Consider the following 21,706-nt stretch of genomic DNA (forward strand, 5'->3'; position numbering starts at 1 on the left):
CTAACCACTGAACAATTAGGTTAAGTTTGACATGAAACATTAGTGCATTAGTGAATTATGAGTAATTGCTGATTACACCAAACACCAGCGCTTTCTTCACACTAAAAACCTGCAGGCTGCCGAATGAGTTATTACTGAAGGTGCAAAGTCATTTAATGGGGTATGAGGTGGCCTCTCCACGCCTGGTTTTGATTACGAGAATTCCCTCGGATCTGGGACATTCCCCGAGCCTGCATGTGTCGCAGATTTGACATTCTGCTCATGTACAGTAACACGAGAAGCCACAAACGTGAGGAAGTTAAACACATTTACAGCGCCATAAAGCACCACTACAAAGTATGAGAATAGGCACCGCTGGCCCGTTTCCCAGACAGGCATTGGGCCTGCTTCTCGGTTAAAGTGCCCTCTTCAACAACATAAACGCAAATTGGCTTTTTCTGATATGGCTTGGAATAGTATCACATTAAATCAAGTCTTATATAAATGAATTAATGTTGAAGAAAAACTAGTTACTACAGGACTAAATGAGGGCTTAAATAAACCAATAATGCAGGATATACTTTCAATCAAGACGTACAAAAGTACTTATTGATTGGAGCAATTCACTCAAAGACTCAGATTTATTTTTTACATGTACAAAGAAAATGCAGTGAACTCTTTGGATTTAGGTTTTCTGTTAAACATTCTCTTTATTAAACCTTTATAGTTTTGTTAGTTTTGACTTCAATCATGTACTTGACTTTTTACGATGGCATCTAGATTTTATGAGCTTCATTAGGCCAGTACAGTACCACAGTAATAGAATAGGAGCAGAACGGACGTTCCCATTCAAATTACCATAGCAGGACGGTCAGAGCGGCGGCCATTTTTATGTGCACACTCGCCACTATGACCAGGCTATTTTCCATGTGAACAAAACCGTGTTACGTGGAGTCGTAACGTTTTTGTAATGCGAGTAAAAAACATCCACACAGCGTAAAGCACATTGCTGACTTTGTTCGACACATTTTTCTGGAACCGCTGTAGATTTAAAGCATGAAAGCAAGATTAGGAAAGCTAGCTAGTTAGTGGACAGCTGGGCAGTTAGCTAGCATGCTAACTCCACCATGATTTAATGCTACACTGGTTACAGAAAAAGGAGTTGAACCGCGGGCTGATGACCAGCGGTCTAATGACCAGCGGTCTAATGGTTCCTGTGCCTCAGTCCTCGCCGCTCCAGACGCTAACTAGCTAACTAGCCATCCATCCGTCTCAAGATCTGCAACCGCTCTCCACTTTATGATCCCACTGACGTGTGTCGTCACCATAATGACTAATAACAACCACAGAAAACAGTTAAATGTCCGTTCTACTTTATTTCTATGTGCCGTCTGCAAATACTCCTACAACTGAGGATTAAAATAGACGGTTGAGATCAATCTAATTTAACTCCAGGACTCTGCAATCAAGAAGTTACGACTCTTGAACAATGTGTTGCAGATGTGTTCCACAGAAAAGCCACTTTTAAAACAAGGATTATTCTAAATGGAGGCTTGCTCCTGGTTTAGTTCCTACTCTGTCCAGAAACAGGCCCCATTAGTTGTAGTTTAATGATCACAGACAGACTTTGTGTGTATTACCTCACACTCTTTTTTTTTACTGTTGGCTGCTGATCTAAAGTTTATAAAAATTGCTTCTTCTCGTGGGCTATAACGTTGTATGAGACGCAAAAGTGCGGAAACATGAGACCAGGTTTTGTGCCCCGATAATTTGAATGGCCAATTTTAGGGCAACTGTGAAGTGGATGTCTGAGGACTTAGGTTGCAAGACAAACACGTTGAAAGCCTGGTGGTCTTACGATGCAACATTATGGGGGAAAGAATAACTGAAGCTCTTGACTATGTTGGTGGGAAATCCTGCAGTTAAGACCAGTAAAGAACGATCATGTCATGGCAATGCACTTCTCATTTTATTTGGATTTTAGAAAATACAACAAGCAAATAAGAAGCTCCAGAATAAAACAAAAAAAAACACATGTTGGTAGAACAATAAGTTAAACAAAAGAAAAGGATTTGTGTCAAAGAAACCCTTTAGAGTATGAAAAGCCTTGTAAGTGAACTGTTACACACCGTATGCTGAAGAGATCGGGATAAAACAAATATGTACAATACCAAAGAAACGTGGTAGCAATATAATTTTCACATAATTTACAAGATAACTAGTATAGATGGCATATACCAGCAGCTACACATCACTGTTGATATCTAAAACAAATGGTGGACATCAGCGCTACACAATTCATTTTTAGTTTTGTTAGAAACATTTCTAAAATCAAGAATAACATCACTCTTCTCCACCCAGTTTACTTCACTATTCACAATAAGCCAGAGACTGAATGGCCACACATTGGAGTCATAATGACTTCTTTCTTCTCGACTCATTTCTCCTTCTCATCGCGCTCCCTTTCTGTTTCCCATCTCTCAAAGGAAATGTATATTTCATTTGCTTCATGGACTTGGCCGTGAAGCAGAAATTTTAGTTCATAATAGGACGGGAATACTAAGTATCCAACTTCTGTCTTTTTCCCATTTTCAAAGAGGAACTGTAACGTGTGTATATATATATATATATATATATATATATATATATATATATATACTGTGGGGTGAAAAAGACTAAACAAGGTGAATATTGCTGCCACATGTCTCCGTCTCAGATGCACATCATAATTTTTAAAAGTTGTCATGAGAGGCGGAGAAGCATATTGGTGTCAAAAAATGGAGTGTTTCTGATAAACAGACCCAGTGAACTTCTCGCTCATGTCTTTTTATGAACTGGAATTCTTCAGTGTGAACACAAGCAAGAGTTGAAGTTCCTCTCTCGGGTGCTCGAGAGAGAGAACCAAATTAATTCATCATTAAAGTCTTTTTCTTGCACAAAGGTTGTTTATAATTCAAGATCGTGGAAGAACTTTTAAGGACGTCTCCTGCAGGGTTTTAATTACGTTTCAGAGGGTGGTGCTTTGGATAGCTGCATACGGAGTCATTTACCATCGGTTATAGCTCGGTAAAACCCATTTACCAAAAGAGAACCAGAGCACATTCCAGACACTCAGGATTATGCTCGTTAGAGATCTGCTTATAAGGAATTATTGCTGAGAAATAAGCAGAGAAAAGTGGCCATCAAAACAGAAATGTTTTCTCTGAAAGTTTGAAAAAATAAACTGCATAGACGTGAGTTACAAAATGCAAAAAAATTTCCATCTGCAACATGATTATGATGTGTAACTGTAACATATTTTAATAACACAGAGGAACGAACCTTTACACCCCTTAACCGATGCTAAAACGAAATATCATTATACCACAAAACCACTTTGCAAAACTGCAAATGTGAAATAATGCAAAATGATTCTGAAAGACAGAAAAAACACCAATCAACTTAAAATTCTCTGGTGATAATCCATATCACAAACTAACACTGTAGTGTAGTTATTTTAAGGCTTGAGTGAGGGTTTCTATGGGACATAAGAGAGCCGATGGACCACCGACGGACCTTATTGTAGAAAGAATTGGCGGTAGTCAACGGCGATTATTTTTTGATCCCGTTTGAATTGTGCCGTGAATTACACACGTGATGTTTGTCAGTGTAAAACATCTTGAAAGTGGCACTTTGTTTGTAAAATGATGAATACGTCATGAGAAAGACAACACACCCAAAAGTCTCGTAAGTGACGTCGGACAGCGGGTCTCGTTTGTTCTTTAGTTCCCTGCCTCTTGTCTTGGTTTGTTTGACTTCTGGTTTTCCCCATTTTTCTTCTGCGTATCACCTGTGTTGTTTTAGTCTCTTCAGCTGTGCTCTGTTCCCTTTGTTTCTCCCACCCAATCAGCTTTCAGCCCGCCGTTTCTTGTTGTCCCATTCGTTTTTTTGTGTATTTACAGTCCTGTCTTTTTGTCTGTTGGTTTTTGGTCATTTCTGTTTGGAGTTGTGTTCCAGTTTGCCTGTGTCACTGGCTGCTGTTTTTGTTGGATTAAAGCCCAAAGTTTGTCATTTAAATCATCTGTTTTTCTGCGTTTGGCTCCAGACCACCTCCAGGAACATAGCTAAGTTAGCTAGCTAGCTAGCAAGCCAAGCTAACGACCATGTTTGTGTTGGCGATGTTCATTGTTTCATTAGTTCACTGAGCGCTTTCACACAAAACTAAATGTAAATGCCACAAATTCGTCTTTTAAATTGACAAACATCATTTGTGTAATTCGTGACTCGATTCAAACGGGATTAAAAAACGATTCGTCTCTCGCTGTTTTTCTGAGATTCGGTCCCCTTCAACCTCTCTTCTGAATATTATGCTGGTAGAAAACTCGTGCTGGTTGTTAGAAAAGCAGATAGCTGGAGTAACTACATAAACATCTCATTACATTATCTGCAGACGTTTGCCATCCCTGCATTTCCTGTTTTGAATAATGAATATTCTGGTAATAATGCGCTTGTGGGAAACTCATCAGATCCAGATTCTGTCAATATATTACAATATGCATCAATACACGTAGCATTTATCAAGACTGTCAGTGCAGCAATGCTGATCTTGGATCATCGACACACACGTTTAGGATTCTCTCAAAGCCTGATCCAAGATCGGCGTTCCTGCCCGACAAAAGAGCCTGATGAATGTTCGCTATATTCTCCCACATTTTTTATCGTTTCCCAGTCGTGTTACAGTATAACCAGCTCCGACTCAGACCAGCTCCACCTTGGAGTTGGGGTAAACGGCCACGACGTCGTAGCCCTCTGGGGGCTGGACGCGGGCCATGGCGTGGGTCTCGCAGTACAGATTGTCCTCGATGAAGAAGTAGCCTCTCTGCTTGAGGTTGACGCCGCAGTCGTCGCACATGAAGCACTCGGGGTGGTAGAGCTTGTCCCTGGCCTTCACGATGGTGCCGCTGGAGGGGGGAGATGGAAGAGCATTAGAGTCTGGTGATGCTACATATGTTTTCCCACTGTGATCCTAGACACCTGAATTGTCTTTAAGAGTTTTGTTTGGTCATTAGACGTGTTTCCATTAAAATGTCATTTTTTTTTAGCAAACTTTTGAAAGAAAGAAATGCATATTGGGAACGTTTTCTCCAACTGTTTTGCAGCGAATAAACTCTGCTACGGCGGAGTTTGGCGCTAAAAAAAGAGCAGCATGGCGTCGCCCAAACATTCGATCGCCATCCACATGCTCATCGGCTGTTTTTGCCCGACTTGCTTTGCCAAGCGGACACGTCTGTTGTGACGCTTACAGGAGAACACTATGGGGTCGCGTTACTTAGAGGGATGAAAATGTGGGAATGCATGATTGGGAAATGACGCAAAGACACGCAAACTGCCTTATAAGTAGTGTACGAAACCCCTTGATTGACACTTGAGATGCAGTATTTGCAAAACAACGAATATGAATAGCGAGTGTGAAAGATGGGCATACTTGTTTTTATATATATTATATATTCCTGCAAAGCCTTATTGCCTTCGCTTGCATGCATGAACTCCTGTATATTAAGTACTGAGTGTGCATAAGACTTCAGCGTGAACACTGGAGCACCAGGAAGGGAGGACCTCACAGTTACCACCGGGTATTTCACACTCCTAACCTTTTAAGGAAGCAGTTTTTAGGGAGGTGCCATCAGGAGAACACATAAAGCACTTTAAAAGGAAGTAAGTGGTGATGAATTGCTTGTGACTGTTGTTCCATTATCTTTGCTAATCAGGAATTATCATACTTTATGGCGACTATAAAACCCTGCAAGTATTTGAATATATTTAACCATATATCATAGCTGAATAGTGCGTGTTTATTCTGCAGGCTGGCTGCGGAACAACACTGGTGCATTTAGAAGTTTACTGCTTCACACGCTCGTTAAGGGCGTTGCTCATAACATTTTCCTCTCTGGACTGGGGACTCGAGGCCAGCGACCATTCCGTCATGAGTCCGCCTCTTTCTTTAACCTTCCCCATCTAACTCGCAGGATAAACTCTTGACACAGAGCCCTGCACTTGTTTAAAAAAAAAGCTGTAAAATGCTCTCAGGTCATAACAGCCTGATTGTGCCCCACACGCTCCCACAATGCCCTCTTGTTAACGAGTAGGCCCATGACATCACTGCTCACCTGCAGCTGCTTTTATAGATGGTGGTGGGGGGGGGGGATTACCGGTGCATGTGGTTACTTTGGCAGAAAGGTGTTTGTGTGTGTATGCACTGGTGTGTGTGTGTGTGTATGCACTGGTGTGTGTGTGTGTGTGTGTGTGTGTGTGTGTGTGTGTGTGTGTGCGTGGGAAAAGGGTGTGGAGGGAGGACGGCTTGGTTTAATCATTAAAGTGATGAATGGGAATCGGTTTTCCTGAGTTCTTGTGGAAGGCCTGTTGCTGCAGGTAGAGCTGCACAAGTTAACCTCTTTGTTTTTAGAGTCTGTGGAGAGTCTGTCATAAAGTTCAACTTTTAAACTTTATGACCACAGGCCAAAAAAACAGATTAGAGGCATGTAATCTCCAATGTAACAGCAAATCTGATAATAAATCATTTATATGTTTTTTACGTATTCCCTTACTGCATCTTGGTGTTGAAAGAAAAAGCTAATTGAAAACCTTTATAAAATAAACCTTTAGGATGCAGACACGATCACATACGTATTCTTTGAGACGTCACTGTACTTACACAATGCCATTACAGCAGCGTGTGCACTGGGGTAGCTTCTGAAGACCAGACATGGGGCTCGGGATGGGGCTTCCCAGTTTGGGGATTGGAGACCTGATTGGAGACTTTAAGTTTCTCATTCTGTCTGTTGGGGACACGCCTAGAAAAAAACAAAACAACAACCACAGAATAAATACAGGAACTTTGGGAACTGCACCATAAACCACGCAGACGGCATATCTTACAAATAAGCATGCTATAAATATACAAGAGAATACCAGACACCTTCTCTCTTGGGCCACTAGATTCAAGGTAATATAAGTAACAAGGTAATTACTTAAGGTAATGTAAAACACTTCATTCAAACTGAAAAACGAGTGGTGATGTAAGCAGACATTGGACTGGAAGCTTTCGAATAAGAGTTGCAGCGACGTACTCAGCAGTTTTCTTGATGGTAGTTCTGGTAGCTGTTAGCTGCTAGCCAAACACACCATCCAAAACAATAAAAGTGAGGCACAGAGCAGCGGCCGAGAGGCACGTTTTTACCCCCCCCCACTGTGGGTGCAGAGTAGCAGCTGGGGGTCGGCGAAGCACTCAGCAGTGGGGGCGGTTAAGAGTAGTGAGGGAGGAGTCAGCAGGTAGTCAATGGCAGAATAAAACCAGGACATAAAAGGTCTTTTGAGAAAGTGTGAGTCACCGCAACCACGAGAGGTCCTTGGGCATGCAGCAATACCTGGGAACCCAAAATATTAGTGCAGCAGAATGTGAGATTAGCGGTGGACACACACACACTAACTAATACAACCGATTGCACCTGAACACAAGGAGAGTATCTATAAACACCCGAGCAGCCACACAAGAATCATTTCACAAAGTTCAACCAACCACTTGAGAAAAAATACAATAAACTGGTTTTGCAAGTTTCGCTCCAGCAGACAAATGGCCGCTTATCTCCGTTGGTGTTTCTGTGAGGCTCAGTAAGCTTGTAGCTTGCGTTCACAAACAGGATGTTGCCACTTATCCTCTTCCTCTGCCTCTCCATTGTGTTCGTCCACAAGAGATTTATGCTTTCTCTTTTTACATTCCAGTGGCACGCTACGTAAAAAAAATCCAAGAACAAAATGCTGTCGGCCTTCAACAATCTTCAACATGGAAATTAATTCAACACTTTTACTACTACTACTACTACTACTACTTGTACTACTCCATCCCTGAGGAACATACTTTAGCAAACACAGTACCTTCTTTTTAATCACTCCTCAAAACTTTTCCAGGGTTTTTTGTTGTTGTTGTTTTTTAAATAAATTGGTTGTTTGTCTAGTTGTATCCCTCTTCTATGACCTTTATTGTACCTATCATTATACATTCTTATTACACCCTTAAGTCAGGTTTTATGTTCGTGATTATGTAGGCATTATGTCTCCCGGTTGTCCATCTGAGTCTTGTGAAAGTAATATATTTAAGGAACTCCTCGAGGGATTTTTAAAAAAAAGCAAACGTCCACCTGCACTAAAGGACGAGCGGATTAGAATTCGGTGGTCAAAGGTCACCGTTACCTCACAAAACACATTTTTGGCCGCAAATCAAGAATTCATACGCTAATTATGACAATTTCACGCAAATGTTTGACAGGATAAAATGATGTGTGTGACGACATTTTGCACAGACATGGATGTAAACCCCAACGTGGCCGGTTGGCAGAGACAGACAATAATTTTTTTTTACTGTTTATACGATTTAATTCTGTTCCATTTCATAAAAACTATAATAAGTGATTGAGGCTGGCCAACAGGCCACCTATCTGCCACTAACCACAGTCTAATTAGCTCCCATCTGGCACCTGACTCAAAGCACTTTCCATCCCTCAGTAACAGTTAGCCTCCGCCTGCTCCGTGGTGTGCTCAAGAGCCGACATTAGCCGGGTATGTTATTTCTGGGATTAATGTCTCTATTACCTAACGATGCACTCGGATGGAAAACCTTTTTATGTGTAGCACTTTGGTGACTTTCTCACGGGGGGACGGACGGTTGACTAATGAAAAAAAAAAAGACCGCAGTCAGGAATAGACACAAAAGAGCAGAATGAATGAGAGCTTGTTTCGTCTTGCGTCTACATTTTTAAACACTTTGGCCTCATATATTCTGCTGCCAAACTCAGACAGACACCATTTTTTTTATTTGACGGACAGCGACAAGTTGGCCAATTTACGACACGCATCTCGCCACACGCAACGTTCACGGCACGATGTGTGTCCTGCGCCGTGACTAATATCAGCCAGACGTACCGTAAAACAGACCCCGTACCTAACTCAAGCCTGTCAGGAGCAGAATGTGGAGCCTCTGGGGAATTTAAAGGCGAAAGTGAATCACGGTGTCTAAAGATAAATAAACGGCTGTAACAATATCAACCTTGATTTGTCCCTGACCGCGCATGCTGCGCATACTTCAGGGTTGTATTTCTGCAAGGAGTTTAAAGATGGTTTCATCAAGACCATGTGGCAAGAAAGAGCATGAGAAATGTTAAAGCTCGAATGTGTCGGAAAAGACGAACTTTTAATCACATTGCAGTCCGAGAGGAACAAACGTCGTAATGCGAGAAAGAGAAATGTTGGCAGAAAGTGCTGATAACGACCGATAGACATCTGATAATCCATTTAAGACTCATTATTGAGTCAAATTAAAGATGTATTTTTGCGTTTGTTGCCATACCACTGTAAAACTGAGCACTTCAGAGCATTTCCACTGTAGTTGAGACAAAACAGTGACTTCATTTTGGGCGCCCGGAGCTATTGACGGGTGTATTGTGAGCAAGAATATTAAACAAAAAACTGTGCCTGTGCCGACAGGCAGCCGAAGGGTTAAGCTCCTCACCGCGGTCATCGCATGTTAATTCCCACTGGACTAGAAAGAGCTGTGGCTTTAAATCTTGTATCTTCTCAGCTCTTGTCTTAAAACCCTGTGGAATAACAATCCCCCTACTTTTTCCCCAAAAACCTCACATCCATAGTTGAACTGCTCTGCAGAGTGTTTGAACGGGGGGGGGGGGGGGGGGTACATGACGGATGAGATGTTTACCTTCACCTATCCGAGTCGGTGGTCTTGTGTGTTCTTGGCGTATCTCGACAGCCGCTCATCTGATCTACCTCACACTTTGGTGGGTGTTTTGTTGGGAAACCCGTGGAGGGCTTTGTACAATTCTGTGCAATTTGGACACAACACCGCACAATTAAACATGTTTTTGAAGCTATAAACTAAATGATGTGACTGTACATCAATGATGGCGTTGATGATGGCACTTTTCTGGAAATACATGATGTAAGAAACAGGACAAAATAAGAGATTTTACCGGATTTTCTTTTAAACAAATAACCCTGGAGTTCAAGGAATGGATGAGGTTTCACTAAAAAAAAAGGTCACTGGAATTTTGTTTATTTCTTTTTCCGACTTTTGGAGAAAAACTCCTCCGTCATGCCGTCTCCTCTCCGTCCTCCCCTTTTAAATTCCCCTCATTCACGAAGGTGGAAATGATAAAAGATCTCTCCAGCAACAGAGCAATCCCAAATCTGAACATGTAAAATGTAAGCTATTTAAATGTCTGTGCATTTTAAACACACAGAAACAGTTAAGTCTGTATAACGGCTTACTGTAATACCTTAACATGTTACGGTAAAATCTCCCTCACATTGGTACAACTTTCTTTTATCTGTCAACCTCAGGTAATGTTGCTCCAAACACCCAAACTTAACTCCAGTATTGTACTCCCACTTCACCCGTCTTTCATCCACACTGCTTTCCAAATCGTGGCAGGCACTGAGGAATTCTGGGTAAACTGACACTCTTGTTTGCTTTAACTTTAAAAGCCCCATGAAAGTCAACATGGCCTCTGCGGGGGCTTTCACCTTCAAACGGGGACCAACTACTGTGATTTAAAAGCCTGACAGCGAGGTATGCATTCAACAACAGGATGGTTTGACTTTAACCTGAATGTCCGATTGTAAATTTGACTTGTTTCACAATAACCAAGTGACAGACTTGACAGGATTTCACACTCGCACAGATGAAATGACACCACCAAACATCAACCCAGAGATTTTCTTTTAAAATGATCCCAATGTAAACCTGAGGTGTCCCCTTGTTTCATCGAGGGCTTAGCCTGAAAGACCACCGACAGCAGACGAAAAAGAGGGTCCTCTTTAAATCTCTTTAATCCGTCAGCAGTGTCTCGCTCCCTCCAGCCCTCTTTGTCCGTCACTAGTGTCTGTCTCCTTCTTAAAGCTCTCGTGGCTTTGAGTGTGATGGTAAGAGCTAAATTAAGGAAACAGTGTGCTCTGGCTCGCCTCCAGGCCTCACTGCAGGAGCAGTCGCCGTTGTTCCTTGTGGATTATCCCGTCGGCTCGAACATCAAAAGGTAGAGATCCGGAGATGTGAGAGCCGAGCGGGAAGTTTTTACTCTGAGAGAATCAGTGATTGATTTATTCTGAAATATGAGAAACTGAGGCTTTTCCATCTGGACGGCTTTAAAATATAGAAATTTATGTTTTGGCTATAATTTATAATTTCACCAAGAATAATAATATATCATTCCAGTATCTATTTACATTTGATCAGGGTTATAACACCAATATCAAAGATGTGATACATTATTGGTTCTATTATTCTGGGCTTCACAGGAGTGGTTTGGCTTTTTTAAGCTACCATATTGGCCCAAATATAAAACTTTTTTTTTCTTCTGAAAATAACATTTGAAAAAGTGAGGGATTGATCACAAAACGTATGGTTCGTATCATATCGTCACCGATCGGATCAGCACAAGAAAGGAAGCAAATGTCACTTTTAGCGTCGCTCCAATCACGTTTTTTTTTTGCATTCGATACCAACTGCCGATCGCCGATAAGTAATATTCGCCAATAAGGGGTCGTTTTTGATTTATTATGGTCTACTGCTTATGACTGAGATACACTCATCAACATCAGAGAGGGGAAGTGTGGAGATTGGATAAAGTGCGGCGGACATTAAGACAATCACCGCCCACCGAAAGTGGAGTCTACCGACCCCAGGAGGAGAGGGAGGAGAGCCGAGATGGAAGCTAAGCTAACCCAGCTAGGCACTCAGGCTACTCTACTACCAAGCCCTCTTGTTTTTTTCAAAAATTGCACTACAGGAATGCCCTTTGTTGCATAATGACAAGAAATTATCTTTGAATGCAAATCTTTGGAAGGAGATTCTCTAATTTTAAGAGAATTAAGAGTTTCCATGGAAGACTATATTCATTATGTAAAAGGTTTCTGTAGCCCTGCTTTAGTGGTAAACATGGAGCCTGGACAGAGTGTTTAGTTCAGAGGATTAGCTGCTGTCAGCATCACATGACTCCCCCTCAAAAACTGGAATGCTGAGCGGTCAGAAGGCAGGCAGGAAAACCATATTTCTCACTTTATTGTCCTTTTGTGAAGTTGTTTTTGCAGTAAATTGCCAAACCAAAACTCCCCTCCTCCCCCATGTTCATCCGTGTGTGAGCTACTTAGAGCACTTAATCTTTCTCCGTCTCTTCTTTTCTCTCGTTCCCTCTCGCTCTTCCTCTCTCTCTGTCCCTTAACCTCGCCGTCTGTGTCTGTCTATAAAAGGAAAACTATGCCAGTAAGACAGAGCAGCGGAAAAAAACAGCGAGAGAGGAGCTTCCTGAGCAAGATGCTCCTCTGGCAGGGATCATGGGAGGAAATATTTACGCTTAACTAAACTTCCACCGTATGTGTATATAAAAAAACTTGAGTTAAGAAAATAGTTTGTGAGAGTTGCTTTGATCCACACAGGCGTACTCAGTTTAATCTAATCTGCTCAACAGTGTTCGTCATTTCAACTTTTATAGTCTGTTGACCATAGAGCAGCCAACTGTGTTGTAGTCAAGACCACGTGAATCATGACCAAGTCATGACCCAAACCACTTTGAGGGGCTGTGACCGAGACAAGGCCAAGACTTTGAGGGGTTGAGACCGAGTCAAGACTAAGACCAAGGCAGGTTGAGACCTAGTTAAGACCAAGACTTTGAGGGGTTGTGACCGAGATAAGACCAAGACTTTGAGGGGTAGAGACCGAGACAAGGCCAATACTTTGAGGGGTTGAGACCCAGTCAAGACCAAGACTTTGAGGGGTTGAAACCGAGTCAAGACCTAGACCAAGGCAGGTTGAGACCTATAGTTAAGACCAAGACTTTGAGGGGTTGTGTCCAAAATGAGAACGAGACTTTGAGAGGTTGAAACCGAGTCAAGACCTAGACCAAGGCAGGTTGTGACCGAGATAAGACCAAGACTTTGAGGGGTTGAGACCGAGTCAAGAACAAGACTTTGAAGGGTTGAGACCAAGTCAAGACCAAAACTTTGAGGGGTGGAGACCAAGACAAGACCAAGACTTTGAGGGGTTGTGATCGAGACAAGACCAAGACTTTGAGGGGTTGAGACCAAGTCAAGACCAAGACTTTGAGGGGTTGAGACCAAGTCAAGACCAAGACTTTGAGGGGTTGAGACCTAGTTAAGACCAAGACTTTGAGTCTCACAAATCTCTAGTACTAAAACACTGTCAGCTGAGTCTATCAGTCACAATATCTGGCATTATATCATTACAGAATAACAGAACTATAACATCCTCGAAAGACATGATTTGGTCGGTGATGTGCCAGCGATCGTTTTTCCGGTTTAATTTTACGGCCTGTTTTCAACAAAAATATTCAGTGTTGCACATGATGCATCACTTTTTGAGCCAATCAAAATGTCTCAGCTCTTTAAATCCCATCAAAATGAATATGGCGGCTTCATAGCTCAGTGAGAGCTTGCAGTTTCTAAAATGTGAATATTTGCTGGTTTTCAAGTCTTCGTTCAAGATAATATTTTTGTGTTATGTACAGTAGTTCGGCCAATAGAACCATTTGTTTTTTCAGCTTTGGTTTTTGGAAATTGTGTTAAGGATTATGTACTATTTTCTGACATTTTATAGATGAAACGATTAATCGATCTTTCTCAAACCTCTACCATTACACACACTTAAGTCTCCACAAAGATATCCCTACCTCCATCCTCAGCCTCAAGGATTCCCTGGAGGTATTTGAAGGAGCCGGACTGTTTGGGTGCGGAGACGGGCTCCTCGTAGTCCTGCAGCATCTTGTAGACGTCTGAATGTGGGTCGAATCCATTACGACCCACAGGGGACTGTGTGGGAGGCTCTGGGCTGAGGGAGACAAGGGAGGGAAGATACAGTATTATTGTACTGCAATCTAATTAATAAGAATTAGAGCAACAGTTTAACATTCTGGCTCTGGGTCCAGAGCCCTCGGACTTTAAGCATTATTATCTTTTAGTGGTCATTATTAGTTTATCTGTTTGTTTGGGTTTTTTCTGTTCTATTCAATTATGTTTAGTCTGTTTCCTGCTATATTTTGTACGTTCACCCCTGTTATGTTGTGTTTTTCGTCCCGTCTTTGTGCGTTTCCTCGCTTCTTTGACTAAACACACCTGCCCTCAATTACTCACCTGCCCCTGCTTTAGCCGTTAGTCTAACCTGTTTATATGGACCACCGGTTCTGAAGACTGAAGCCGATGCGGAAGTGTCTTTGAAACTTGCATTCTCTCTACTGACCAGCAGGGGGGACTCCTCCGCTAGCTAAAAGAAGTTTGTTTGTATAGAACCTAACCCTTGACCGCGGGATCATCAATCATGGCCGAAATAACCTCTATTGCTGCTTTGTACATGACATCCGGCGGTGCTCAGGTGAATTTCACCGAGCCATATTCACTGTATCAAGCAAGTCACATGTCCACTAGTTTACTACAGTTGTATAAACCCAAAATAAACCGATTTTGCTGTAATTTTATTGTAATAAACAGATAAAAAAGGATGCCAAAATAACTACTTAATAATGCAGATTTGTAAAAGTCTGGATTCATGCTTTGTTAGCAATACGACAAGCAAACAACTTTTAAAATGCTTGTTTTCTGAATGAAGTTCAGATCAATAAGTTGAACCCTGAACAATTTATTTTAGTAATAAAGTAAAGACAACAAAGGAGCTACGGTTCTGATTACAAGTAATTAGGGTAATTTGGTTTTCTCTTATTTCTGGCATCAAATATGGCCTCTGTGTTTGTTGTCTTTTATCAGGTGGTGTCCTGATGTGATGTTTGAGCAAGGACAGAATGAAAGCAGCTGAAGTAACCTAAACAAAAAGAAGAAAAAAAGAACAGTTGACAAATGCCAGACCACCAAAAGAAAGAAAGGAAAAGTTGGCCAACTGAGATGAAAGCACGTTACATTTAACATGCGAGTCCACAGGCATGAAGTCTTAATCACAACAGCTCTGCGCTGTGGAATCTTCCCGCTCACTCATCCATCAAGTTTTCCCCAAGCTAACGGGACGGATCCCGTTCACTCGGTACACTCAAACCTCTGGGAGATGAGCAGGGCTGCTGACAGATGTGTTCAAACACTGACACACTTAAACTGCATGTTTGTCTCCGGACTCCCTTCCAGGAGTCAGAAGGAAGCGCTTCACTGCATTGCGTGTGTGTTTGTGAGAGAGAGATAAAGTCTAAACTGAGTGAGAGACAGAGACAGTAGAGTATGGAGAAAGTGTCTTTGCATGTGTGTGGGCCTAGTCCCGATTACCAGTCCGTTCCTGGGGAACTCTGGGAATGCTGCATCTCCGCAAGGAGACTAAACGCACACATTTATTGCCCACTCGAGGGGAAGCACCACAACAAATTGTTTCTCCAGTCCACATGCAGGCGTGTCAAGAGACGTCCAGAGTGTCTCGTTCTGTGTCTGTTAGACCAGTCATTCCCAAAGACCAGGTCTCAGGAGATTATATTTGGCTCGTCACGATAAATTTTGTATTTCTTCCATGGGGCTTTTAATTTTTTTATCTGCGGTACACCTTTGAGCCACATGAGAGAGCCTGAATGTTCATATTGTTCGGATAATTGTATGAAAAGAATAAGATAGCGTAAATATGGGTGATACAAGGTGAAGAAACCAGATTTTCTATTTCCGCCATCTTGAATTACGGCCGCCGCCATCTTGGCTTTTTTGCAACCAATGAATGGAAGTGACCATATTTGGATGGCGACCAGAAGAGTCGTTCCCTGCTGGCCAGGTAGAGAGAGCGCGAGTACAAGAACCCTTCCTCCATTGGCGTCACTCTTCAGAACCATCATATTCGCCTGGTCAAAACATCAAATGGAGGTGTGACTTTGGACCCATTTGTTAATATTTCATTCTCTCTGCGCTCCCTTTGATCACCTCACCTATGAGTGGCGCTGAGGCTGAGGCCTCCCATCTTGCTCGGCAGAGATCGGTCTCCATTGCTGCCGTTGTGATAAAGTCCTGCCGGGTTGTTGTACTGAGCGTGTCCGTTGCCGTTCCCGTAACCGTAGCTGTGGCCGTTGTTGGGTCTGGAGTGTCCGTTGTTCAGATGAGGGGGCTGGGGTGTCTGCTGGTACTGGAGACCCTGGGGGGACTGGGGTGTCTGCTGGTACTGGAGACCCTGGGGGGACTGGGGTGTCTGCGAGTACTGGACACCCTGGGGGGACTGGGGTGTCTGCGAGTACTGAAGACCCTGGGGGGACTGGGGTGTCTGCTGGTACTGGAGACCCTGGGGGGACAGAGGTGTCTGCTGGTACTGGAGACCATGGGGGGACTGGGGTGTCTGCTGGTACTGGAGACCCTGTGGGGACTGGGGTTCAGGGGTATACGAGGGTTTGCGACTGGAACCGCCATATCCGCTGGTGATGGGACGGAAATTCTACAAAGAAAGAAGACAAATTGAAAATTATCACAAGATATCCCTTGTCAATAGAACGGACATCCTTTAAAACCAGACAAACATGGATACGAGGGCAAAAGACAAAGAGCATGTTGCATCAGAGAAGTAATTAATAATGTTAGGAAGGAAAAAGGGTAATGGGCCCATTACAGAATAAGCCATTATGTTTTGGTTCAGGAAATGAGAGTGAAAAGAGAAAACAATCCCAGTGGTGCCCAGAGTAGAAAACCACAATTCTTCAAAGGCGAAAACAGTGGATGTTCCTAAATGAGGCTTTGCAGCTGAGAAAAAAAAAAAGCTTTTTCCACATCATTTCTGAAGTTTTCCCTCTTTAACAGCAAGGCTTGTTAAGAAGGAGCTTGCGTTAGATGTCCTGCAGATGTTTCTGTCAAAACAAATTAACTTGTGTGGTGTAAATATTGAGAAAATTTCCCCTGGCTGCTTCCTTTATGGATTGAAGAGTTTATAAAAGCTGACAAGAGCCGAGATACCGTGAAAGATTGAGTTATTATCTTTTTGACGTGCTGGAGCAGACTTTCTACATTCTTGCCACACAGATGTTCAGCTGGAGCTGTTTAGAAGAATCTGCTGGATTAATGCAGGACAGATGCACGGACACCTTACACCACTGGACACTCAGTGTCTCTCAATGCCACGGACTGTTTAGAAGAAGTGGACGTAGTCGCAGTGAAGTCCCCCATTGGTTTGTGGACTGTTGTTTTGGAGCCTCGAATTAGACGTTTTTGGCCATCACCATTTTGGTTTTTGTACTTAGACGTAATGGTGTTTGGCCGTCGTTTTCTTGGTTTTTGCTGTCGCCATCTTGGTTTTAGCTGTCATCATCTTGGTTTTAGCTGTCATCATCTTGGCTTTTGGCCGTTGCCATCTTGGTTTTAGTTTTTTGCCCGTACCCATCCTTGTTTTTGGCTGTTGCTATCTTGGTTTTTGGCTGTCGTCATCATGGTAAGTACAACTTAACGCTAAGACATTTTTAGATAGCCCCGCCCCCTAAAGCATCCCCTGCTTTATGGTCTGTTTGACTCTAAATGGACCATAATGTACTAAATGAACATCATGCTGTATTGAAGAAGACTTGAAACTAGAGATTGAGACCATAAACTCATGTTTACAATGTTTACTGAGGGAATAAATCAAGAGAGAAGTAGAGTCATTTTAGACTAGACTTCTATACGACCAGAGGAGTCGCCCCCTGGTGGACACTAGAGAGAATGCAGCTTTAAGGCACGTCTGCATTGGCTTCACTCTTCAGACTCGACCCGCTTTATGCCGAGGTCAACGCCCTTTTCATGCATTAGCTCCACGGTGCCATCACTGAGCCTCTCGGTGTTTACCACAGCTATCAGCCCACACCAGTGATAACGCTCACTGCCAGCCCGGCTCGTCCGTCTCAGAGGCTGAACTCCACAGATAAAGTTTTATTGCACGGCTTGCAGTGATGTCACCACCTCTCATCGTGTTTTGAATTTTCCGAGATAGCCGGCCGTCCTGAAAGACTAAACAGGGCTGCGCGTCATCATAAACTATTATAAGACTATAAACATTTTTTTAGCTGAAACAAAGTGACTTGTTTACAAGTTAGGCAACGCAGCAGGATGGGAAACAGTCGCACTGTTGAGCCACTGGAATGAGCGTGCGGCGCATGTGTGTGTGACTGTGTGTGTTTTTGGGGCTAGCTTAAAGTGCCTCAGCCACAGGAGGTGGAGGTTCACAGCTTCTCCAGACAGGACCCCTGTCACTTCAACAGATGGGTCTGCTGCTTGTCATCCTGTCCTCGGCCCTCGCATGGACCACACACACACAAACACACATACACACAGGTCCTGACACACACAAACACACAGGTTTTCTGTAATCAGCCCTTTTCAGTCCTCCTCTACACCAACGAGCCCACAACCTGACCCTGTCATTGTCCCGCCTCCCGTAGTTAAGACGGGGTGACTTTGGAGAAATTTAAAACCACGTCTTCCTACTCTTCCCCGAAAAAGATAGATGAATCTAAAAAACCTTCTTAGCAAAGAAAACACCAGCAGATAAGCCGCTGGTGGTTAAAGTTCATGTAGCTTCTCCTCCAGAGCCAAACCCTCAGAAACACCCAGTTCTCTGCGGCTCCTTCTCAGAGTAAACCAGAAACTCTGAAGCCTGAAACCAGACCCGTCTCGATATCTTTAGCCCTATTTGCACAGATGGTGGACCTCACGTGATCTCAATCAAAGGTTCCCGAAAACCTCTATGTTTCGTGGACGTAGACGGAGTAACGACGTGATAAAATCACGGATACATCTGCACCAGGTCGCGTTGATGTTTCTGATGCGTGCCCTGATTTAGCAATGAGGAAATTAATTTTGATGTATAACTGATAACTTGACCCTCCTTCTATCCACACTGAAGGTCTACTGAAGGTCTACTTCTCTCCCTGCTTTCTGCACCACCTTACTACCCAAACATCTCCACCCCTTCTTTAAAAGAACATGTCTGCATGCGTTTAAACAGGAAAAGAATGGGTGGACTTTAAAAAAAAAAGCGGCCTTTTGAACTCGAGCTGTCTTTATTTCACAGCTCATCTCTTTCGTTTCCTGAGAACAAACCCAGGGCTGGAAGGGTGAAGTCCTTCAGAACAAATCTCTGTCCCGACATGTGTTTTAAGCATTATTGAGAATCCATTATTCATTTCTCATATTTATACTAAACCTCCAGATATCAATCAGCACAATAACTGTATGACTGTCGGGCGAGCTTATTCACGTCTGCGTTGGCAGAAGGAAGGAGTCGAGCGGAGGAAAATCCCTGAGTGTATTGTGTTTCACGCTCCTGCAGTGGCATGACGAGTGAGGACATTTCATTTATGACTCCTGATCTGTACAAACATAATACGGAGAGGAGGACAGGTAATCGCACGCTGACGTTGATATACGGACAAGATAAAAAAAAAAAAAACATTCCCGTCCTTTGGTGACCGGAGGGGGAAATTGTCCTGGAGAAGAAATCAAGTCAGTTTTGTTTACGTAGGCCCAAATCTCAAAATGAATCACATATGGGCTCAACGATCCCATCGACCTTATTACTTGCCTGAACGAGGGCGCGTCATTTTGTGATCTTACTTTACCAGCTTTATCATCCTTTATTGACAAAACACTGTTTTTAAGCTTTAAAAAAAAAAAAAGCTTTTATTAAGTTTTAATCATTTTTCAGGTGTGATCTGTTTATCCAAATAACGCCTAATGTACACCGATGCTTTAGGAGCTGTGAGGAGCTGCTGGTCGGCGTACTCAAAGCACACATCCACAGTGTTTTAGTAATAACTCCCAGTGCCAGAAGGCGTCTATATGTGAACACCTGGAAGGTTGTTTCGGTGCATTTCCCTGTTGTTTACATGTTTACCCATAATCACCCTCACACTCCTTCTGTCTCAGCAGACCTGAACCCCCCCCCCCCCTCATTCCTTTTGTCTTTACTCACACATGCCTGCTGTAGAAAGATATTTGCTTTGAGATTTATAAGGCAAGCACATCTGGCGCTTGCCTTATAAAAAAAATGCCAGTTTGGTAACATTCGGGACTTTTAAGTTGCTCTGGAAGTAAGGTGGCTCGGTTCTCCTTTCACTGCACAAATCAGCCGTAAGCCAACCGTCACATTAAAAAGATTGATTCCACCTTTTCACGTCTGGACTACATACAGGTTTAATGGAGATTTAGTCTTAAAGAGACAGTCACGTTAATCTGGTGAGTGTCTTATCGCCCTAATTCCCCTGGAAACCTTATCTTGTTTTCCCAATGTAGTCAAAACAGTTTAAAGTTAATATGAGCAGCTTCACTTTTCTTTTTTTTGGTTATCTCAACATAACAAGGCTGTTGAAAAAGTCCATCTGTGAGATCATCCATTTCCTAATTTCTCTCTCTTGAGCGTCGCGGCCGCGGAGAAAGAAGGAGAAGGAGATCCCAGCGCGGGAACTGTTTATGAGACGCAGCGTTGTCTACTTCTATACGTGGACATAAATACAGGCCGCCGTCGCATTTCACTGAGCTGTTTTTACAACGGTGACCAAGCGTGGCTGACGGCTCGGGACGACAGGAAGCCAAAGAAGAAAGAGAGACACACAGGAAGGAAGAAAGTCGGCTTTTGCACGCCAGTGCATTTACCTCCGTGTAAACTAAAAGACGTCATTATGATGAACTGAGGAGCACTCAGTAAGCACTGACTTAAAGCTACCCTAACGTTACACAATGCCTCATTTGCATATTTAAACATACCATTTCAGTAAACTTGTAATACAAAAAAAAAATTGTCTTAATGTCAGTATTCAACTGGGGACGTTTCACAGTGATATCTATTAGTTTATTGTGTTTATTCACCTATTCACCTGTAGAGTCTGGCCCTAATAAGGGCTCAGTTAGCAGGGAGGGGGAGGCGGACGAGACGAGGAGAGAATAGTGGAGGACCTTAATTGAAATCATATGCTTGTCTTTAACCGAGGACCTCGGCCTGCCTGCCTCACCAGACACACACATTCATGATTCTCACACACACACACACACACACACACACACACACACACACACACACACACACACACACACACACAGAACTCCGTCCTTTTCTGCCTCCTGCATGGTTTAATCCCCCTGGACCTTTGGAAATTAAGCTTTTCACATGGCGCTCTGCACCGCTAACCAAACACAAACCAGCCCTTTATGGCTCCCTAGGCCTGGCCCCGGGTGCCTCTCTGGGAGGACAGACAGACGGGCCAGAGACGAAGTAACAGAGAGCTGAATGTGTGTGTGTGTGGGGGGGGGGGGGGGGGGGACGGACCGGAAAATAGTAAGAGTTTCAGGGCTTCTGGCCATGAGCCCGTCTGAGAGGGAAGAAATGCTGCGAGAGGAAGGTGGGTGTAGCGTTAAAATCGATCTAAAATGTGATGCATTTTATCAATTTTCTATTATTAAACACAGCTTTTAGGAAACTTTTACTTCCATTAGTCACAGCAGGGTTGAGTTCTATTCTCTACGGTGGAGCTAATTGCAGCATTATAATACAGGCTGGATTTTAATATTAATATTTTATATTAATTTTATTTCTGTGTTTGTTAACTGTCAGTTAGCACCATGCACCAAATACTCAATATGTGTACTATTGTTGTACTTTTGTGTGAATACCGCCTCGCTGAGTTGAATCAGATTAAAGCGTTATTGACGTTACAGAGCTGTCGGCCACTGTCCGTAACGAACGCTGCCGTCA

General features: G+C 43.0%; 1 protein-coding gene across 1 annotated transcript in view; it reads right to left on the reverse strand.

Annotated features, from left to right (window-relative positions):
* Positions 1-1,926: 1,926 nt before the first annotated feature.
* pdlim4 (PDZ and LIM domain 4) overlaps positions 1,927-21,706 on the reverse strand; it is a 48,036-nt gene continuing 28,256 nt past the window's right edge. The window contains exons 4-7 of the mRNA XM_068734959.1: positions 15,936-16,432; positions 13,707-13,864; positions 6,671-6,809; positions 1,927-4,919 (exon numbers count right to left, since the gene is read on the reverse strand). Of these exons, the coding sequence (XP_068591060.1) occupies positions 4,715-4,919; positions 6,671-6,809; positions 13,707-13,864; positions 15,936-16,432 (999 nt within the window). The 3' untranslated portion in view covers positions 1,927-4,714. The remainder of the gene's footprint in view (positions 4,920-6,670; positions 6,810-13,706; positions 13,865-15,935; positions 16,433-21,706) is intronic.

This window comes from Cebidichthys violaceus, unplaced genomic scaffold (genome assembly GCF_023349555.1).
Source record: "Cebidichthys violaceus isolate CVI_PGR_0920_01 unplaced genomic scaffold, fCebVio1.0.p SCAF_69, whole genome shotgun sequence".
Classification (NCBI taxonomy): domain Eukaryota; kingdom Metazoa; phylum Chordata; class Actinopteri; order Perciformes; family Stichaeidae; genus Cebidichthys; species Cebidichthys violaceus.